The sequence below is a fragment of the Belonocnema kinseyi genome, chromosome 1 (assembly GCF_010883055.1).
Source record: "Belonocnema kinseyi isolate 2016_QV_RU_SX_M_011 chromosome 1, B_treatae_v1, whole genome shotgun sequence".
Classification (NCBI taxonomy): Eukaryota; Metazoa; Arthropoda; class Insecta; order Hymenoptera; family Cynipidae; genus Belonocnema; species Belonocnema kinseyi.
Window position 1 is genome coordinate 173971561 of NC_046657.1, and position 7337 is coordinate 173978897.

A 7337-nucleotide genomic window follows, 5' to 3' on the forward strand; every position below is an offset into this window, starting at 1 on the left:
GAGGGAGCTCTTCTTAATATTTTGACACCAAAATCATGTCGATACACCTTACCGACTGCGAGTAAAGCCACCCACGCTTTAACTTGACAGACTGTACTTTGTGTGCCAAGAAATGAGCCATAGAAAGAATAAAAGAAAGGATATTCTCAACCAACTTTGTGCTCCTGTATTCTATTTTCCATATAAGGTAAATGGCAACAAATCGTGCTTTCTTTTGATCGTGGTGCCAACAGGCAAGATCTTCGCCTCCGCTAGAAACATCCTTAGAACTAGCTTCCAAATGTATCGGTCAAGCGATAGGTCTTTATTTAATTGCTATTGGTAAACCACAAGTCAGAATTACTTGCCGTTTTCCAAAAAACTTTTTTGAACCCCCGTCGAATTTTTGGTAACGATAAGTTTTAGTTTTTTTTTCGAAATTCGTCAGCGAAACGAAGCGTTTGAAAGTGTCAGTGCGTAATTTACGACTTGAATCGGGAATAAATTATTTAAAAATTTTAGGGGAAAAAAATTAAAATTTCATCATTACTGTCACTTTCGGAATAGTTATATGTATGTTCCCTACAAATTTCATCCCGATAGTCCTATTATTGAAGGAGTTAGAGCAAGCGGAACGCAAAGATATGATTTTCAATTTTGTCCAAAAGTAACAATTTCGTGATTATCTTGAAAACTAAAAAAGTTATAAACTTTTTTCAAGGAACAAAAATATGTGGAATGCAATTTCCTATTAAGATATACTTCAAAAAATTTAAAATCCGACTTGAAAAAATCAAGAAGGAGAATAACCAGGAGGTCAACTGAAACGAAGGCATTTCGAGCGTGTCCTGTTTTGATCGCGGGAGGGTCAATTGTATATTACCAAAGTTAACTTTCTTCGGTAACTCAGTACAATGTTTCTTGGGCAAATTATTGTCAAACTCTTGCTCTACATACTGGACTACCTAACGTTAATTTCAATAAAAGTTGTTTTAATCCTACCAGAATTTCTTTCTCTTTTTGTTAAAACGTATTAAGTTACTCACATGAGCATATACCCGAGTAGATTGCTTACATTTTGAGCTCAAATCGAAAATTCTATTTTCAAAATCTCCAGGAGAAATTTGATGTTGAAACTTCGAAAAACCGCTTATCAAGAGAAAATTAACTATAACCACTTCTGTTTGCTGCTAGGACATGGGCCATGTGAATAATAACAATAGATTTAGTATGGATCATAAGTAATAACATCACTTTCCACTCAAACCCGAAAATGGTCATTTTAAACCCCGACTCAGAAAAACGCGAATATCTCCTAAAACTAGAATAGATCATAAAGACGTTTTTCATATAGACGTAAGTACACATATAATATATTAAAATCTTGTGAATTGCATTGTCACGGAAGAATGATATAAAATGTCAAGGATATATTACTCACCAATTCAAGGTATTTAGGATGTGTGAGAACGGTCTTTCCAAAATCTATTGAGCCATAAACCACAGACTGTTCTTGTTCACGCTCCAAAATTCCCGGTATAATAGATTGAGCAGTAACTCGGTATCCTCTGCAATAAATACACAGGACCACAAAAAATGAGTGGAGGATTCCTTAAACCAAACCAAGTGGATTATCTTTTTGGGTCGCTGAAACTGAATCCGGAACCTGTTTTGCCCCATCACGTCAGCATGTTTTTTATAACCACAAAAAACAGCTTTAAAGTATAACACCCAACAATATCAACCCTTAAACCATACAACCCTATATTTTCATAGCTTAATAACCTTGAGATCGAAAACCTATTAATTTAAAACCCATAACCTCAAAACTCGTAAGTCTCAAATCCCAATAAACTACAAACAAAAAATGCAGCAAAAAACAAAAAATCTCACATGCAAATTGGAAACCTCAATCTCGGAGAGTTTTAGCTTTATAATTCCATGCGTCCACCACTTTATAACCTCAAAAGCAATAAGCTCCATAACCCTGAAGTGTATCATAAAAAAATTACATGTGACAATGTAACTCCGAATCATGTAGAATTAAATTTCATAACTTCACATCCCCATAAATCCAAACAACCTAATTCCTAAAAAACCCACAACCCCAAAACCCCATAACGGTATAAACCAGAAACTCTATAATCTTATAGCCCTATAACCGTAACAACAAAAAGACTTACAAGTGAGTCTTTAAAAGCCTCTTGTTTTGCAGAAAGGTTGAACCAGTAATTTAATCTTATTTCTCATAAACTGTGGGTCTCCAAAACTAAAACTCGAATACTCAATAAGGTCAAGATTTCCTGCATCGTAATAACCTACATTTAGCGATACCCAAGAACAATGAAGTGGACGCAGTAGGCTTCTGTTGTCTTTGGTGTGCTTGATTTATGTGATTCTCCTCGCCTCTCACGATTCAGGGTGCTTGAATTACGTGAGTCCCCTCGCCTCTCAAAACTCTCAAAGAGCTTTATTTAATCTTATTACCAGCCCCATGCATCGCCCCCACTTTTCTGTTTTCTTACGATCCGGAGGGGAATTGTTGGTTAAACTAATCGAACAGATAGCGCCACAAAAAGTAGGTCTGTTTTTTTCATTAAATTGCATTAAGAAAAAGCAAAAATAAATTAAAAACTTGATGCTGTTTGCACATAAACAAAAAATAGATGAAAAATAAGTCTAACTATTACTAATTATTTAAAAAAAAGAAAAAGTCATGATAATTTGTAGTTTAATATGATTAAAATTTAATTTTGAGATACATTTTGAAAGCAGTTCGAACTTTATATTTTTGTGATTTATTTTGCTCATATTATTGATTTTATTATTTGTTTAAGTTAAACAAAATTATTTTTTGTTGAAATTATTAATGTAACTAATAAAAAAATTAATAATATTAAAGACCTCAATGACAAAAATATTTAAAACATATACATGATCAGAAGAATTAATAAAACATATATGACGTATATTGTATATTGAGGGAATAATTTGGTAAAAAGTTAATGAAAATAGTAATAAATGAGAAAGTGGATTTAATATTATTTAATATAATGTATATATTTATTTAAATTGAACCGAATATCATATATACATTTATACAGTGCAATCATTTATTTGTTGCTCAATTTTGAAAGCTTTTTTCTCGCTGCATTCAACCACTAATAATTTTATTTAAAATTTTCTGTTTAAAGGATATTTTGAATTAAATAGTTCATTATATTATTAGAAACCTCATTTCTAAAATTAACAGACTATAAACTATTAAACTCTATAAACAAACGTATCGTATTCATAACGGTGTGTAGGGGGAAATTCACTTTTTTCGTTCAGCTTGACGCTCCGAACTTTTGTCTTCTCTATTTGTTTATTAATTATTTTTTTACTCAAAGAATGGAAAAACTGAAATTTTGTACATAACATATTATCGGTAACATTTTTTGGTGCTAGAAGTGCTTCACATTAATGTAGGAATTACATTTAATAAAAAAAAAAATAATATAAAAGTTTATAATAACTATTGTTATAAACAATTCTTGTGGCAAAATATTATAATTTGAGATTTTTTAAATGATTATTTCCTTCAATCGCCAGGAAGACTTCAGGTATTCCCTGAAACAATAAATATTTAATAATATTTGATAAAATATAACAGTTTAAATTTTTGTAAATACATTAGATAAAGAAATTCAAAATTTTGGTCCTTTCGCATAGAAATTTATGTTTACACTGGAAATATTTTAATTTGTTGGGCGAATAACTGCTAGTCACAAAAATATGTAAGAAGTTAACAATAACCATTCTTATGAATAATTCTCGTGACAAAATATTCAAATGTAAGGTTTTATGAACATTTTTATTTTTTTTTAATCGCTACAATGGCTACGGATATTCCTAAAAAATGTATGTAGTGGAATATAACAACTTGCATGTTTATTGTTTATAAACAATTTACATACAAAATGTCCCAATGTTGGCAGTTTCACTTGTAAAACGTCGGGTTTTCAATCGTAATAGATTGGAAATGAATCATAACACTGCATGCTAAGATTCACTCAATACAAAATCTTTTGACAATAACCCACCGACTTGGCCATCAAAGAAAATTTAAATTTGATAAAACTTTAAGTTTAAATATTTTGTCACAAGAATTGTTAATAACAGTGGTTATTGTTAACTCTTCTAATATTTTAGTGACTAGCAGTCATTCGTCCAATATCTTAAAACATTTTCAGTGCAAAACAAAATTTCTATGCGAAAGGGCAAACATTTTTAATTTGTTTACAAAAATGTAAATTGTTATATTTTATCAAATATTATTAAATATTGATTATTTCAAGGAATACCTGATGTTGTTCTGGCCATTGGAGATTGTAATTTGAAAAATATAAAATTCTTATATTTTGCCACAAAATTTTTTTATCACAGTGGTTATTATAAACTTTTAAATTATTTTGTTTATTACATGTCATTCCTACATTAATGGGAAGCAATTTTAGCGAAAAAAATTTTTTTCACCGATAATAACACTTTGTTCATACTTTGACTGGAAAACTAATTAATAAAAAATAGAGGAGACAAAATTTCGGAGAGTCAAGATCTATAGAATTTAATGATCTTGAATTTAAAACAGAAAAATTCAAAATCGCAAAAAAATTGAAGGCTCTGGACATTTTTGAATGAAAAAAATGCATTTTCTCCAACTGTGCGTCATGAGTAGAGTACGTTTGTTTATAGATTTTAACAGCTTATAGTCTGATTTTAGAAATAAGGTTTGAAATAATATAATTAACTATTTAATTCAAAATCTCCTTTAAATTTTCAAATAAAATTATTAGGGACTGAATGCAGCAAGAAAAAAGCTTTCAAGATTAAGAAACAAATAAATTATTGAACTGTATAAATGTATATAGGATGTTTGGTTCAATTTAAATAAATATATACATTATATTAAATCCATTTTCTTATTTATCTTTCGTGTTGTCGACTTTTTTCCAAATGATTCCCTCAAACATTTTAATTAGAATTACCACTACTTTTTACAAATATTCCCTTCGAAACTTGAAATTTTTAAGATTTTAAAGGAACAAAGATTCTTTACTTTGCAACTTAAGTTGCAGTCTTACATATTCTAATTATTATTATATTTATATTGGATATAAGTAATATACTTTTAATTAATTATTCTGATCATGCATATTTTAAAAATATTTTTGTCATTGAGGTCTTAAATATTATTAATTTTTTCATTAGCTACATTAATAATTTCAACAATAAATAATTTTGTTTAACTTAAACAAATAATAAAATCAATAATATGAGCAAAATAAATCACAAAAATATAAAGTTCGAACTGCTTTCAAAATGTATCTCAAAATTAAATTTTAATCATATTAAACTACAAATTATCATGACTTTTTCTTTTTTTAAATAATTAGTAATAGTTAGACTTATTTTTCATCTATTTTTTGTTTATGTGCAAACAGCATCAAGTTTTTAATTTATTTTTGCTTTTTCTTAATGCAATTCAATGAAAAAAACATACCTACTTTTTGTAGTGCCATCTGTTGGCTTAGTTGGACCGACATTTCCCCTCCGGATCGTAAGAAAACTACTACTGCATACACATACACGGCCGAGGCAGGGGTTGCTTATTACTCATAAACTTTGTGCCCCCAAAACTAAAATTCGAACACTCAGTGAGGTAAATATTTACTGCATCGTAATAACCTACATTTAGCGATAGCCAGGAAGAACGACGTGGACGTATCAGGCTTCTGTTCAATTGGGGGTACGTGATTTAGGCGAGATCCCTTGCCTTTCACAATGCTCAAAGAGCTTTACAACTTTGTAAGCAGCAATTGCATGGGTTTTCAGTTTGAAAGCTAAAACGCGTTCGTTTATTTTTGCTTTTCTTTTGTGTTGCTTTGACGTGTCTCTCTTCGAAGACCAACAATAGTATACCAATATATGGCTATCCCCAACACCCTGATATCTGTTTTCAATATCTTTTAAATCCTGGTGGAATCTTTCACCCTGCTCTTCAATAAAAATGGATTAAATTTTCAGGAAAGTACTCAATGTGAGAATGAAGAAAGTGCAGCTTTAGATTTATTTGGAATTCTATATTTTTCAAATTCTGTACCATATTTTCAACTATTGTCACGTAATTAGGATCTTTCCTATTTCCTAGAAATTTGTTCGTAACGTCTCTAAAGCTTTGTGTCAAGCTGCTTTCTCCATTTTAGTCACTCTTTTTTGGAATTCATTGTCTTTCCAAAGTTCTCTAATTTGTCGTCCATCAAAAGCATCTCTTATTTTCGCATCAGACAGTTTAGGAAACTTTTTAAATATGTGCATAAAAGCTTTGCTCTCCGCAATATTTATTGCTTTGACTAATTGTTTTACATGTCCCAGCTTTATATTTAATGGTGGAAGGATTACTTTATCTGTTGGTATTAGAAACTGTTTTATTATATTTCTAGATCCTGGAGTTAAATTCTTTCTACTTGGCCAATTTTTTTCACATAATGTTCGGAACGAGCTCGGCTGTTCCACACCACTTGTGTTTTAAGTCATCGATCTCAAGGTTATTGAGCTATGAAGGTATCGGGTAATATAGCTTAAGGGTTGATATTATTGGGTTTTGTAATTTGAAACTGTTTTTTAAAGTTAGAAAAAAACATTGACGTGATGGGGCAAAACAGGTGTCGGATTCGGTTTCAGCGACCCAAAAAAACATATAATCCACTTTGTCTGGTTTAAGGAACCCTCCACTCATTTTTTGAGGTCCTGTGATATTATTTTAAAAAATAATTACATTAAAGTAAAGCGTCAAACCGGTTCACAAAGTATAATACGTACATTCATCATATTTTTCTTCATGTACATGACTTTATCTCCGTTTATTATCTCCACATAAACTTCTATGTATATACGTAATAATTTTATTTGTTTTTTACATTACTTACTTCATTTAAAAAAAAAATTACTTATTGTTTTTAAATTACTCTAAATTACTTCAGGTTAGAGGCCTGAGATTCAATTCCTGAACCGGTACAGCTGGAAATATTTCTATGTACTTAACCGAGGTTCTGGTGTTTCGGATCCCATCTTAAGCTGTAGGACACCCAATCATGCACTTGGCTGTAAACAAGCCCGTGGATGACGAGGTAAACAACCAGGCTTTGCCCAATATACCAAATTAAGCACATTGCTCTTATCAGATCACTTGACTGCATTACAAAAATGCGTCCTTGACTAATGATATACACCGGTACATCTTATGACTGCAAAAATGAGCCTTATTTTTATTTGAATAATAATTTGTTATCAAGTTAATTTAAAGCAGTGGTGTA

At 30.5% G+C, this 7337-nt stretch overlaps 1 protein-coding gene across 1 annotated transcript in view; it reads right to left on the reverse strand.

The window, feature by feature from the left end:
* LOC117175862 (clustered mitochondria protein homolog) overlaps positions 1–7337 on the reverse strand; it is a 224905-nt gene that overhangs the window by 85504 nt on the left and 132064 nt on the right. The window contains exon 8 of the mRNA XM_033365667.1: positions 1421–1547. Coding sequence (XP_033221558.1) covers positions 1421–1547 — 127 coding nt within the window. The remainder of the gene's footprint in view (positions 1–1420; positions 1548–7337) is intronic.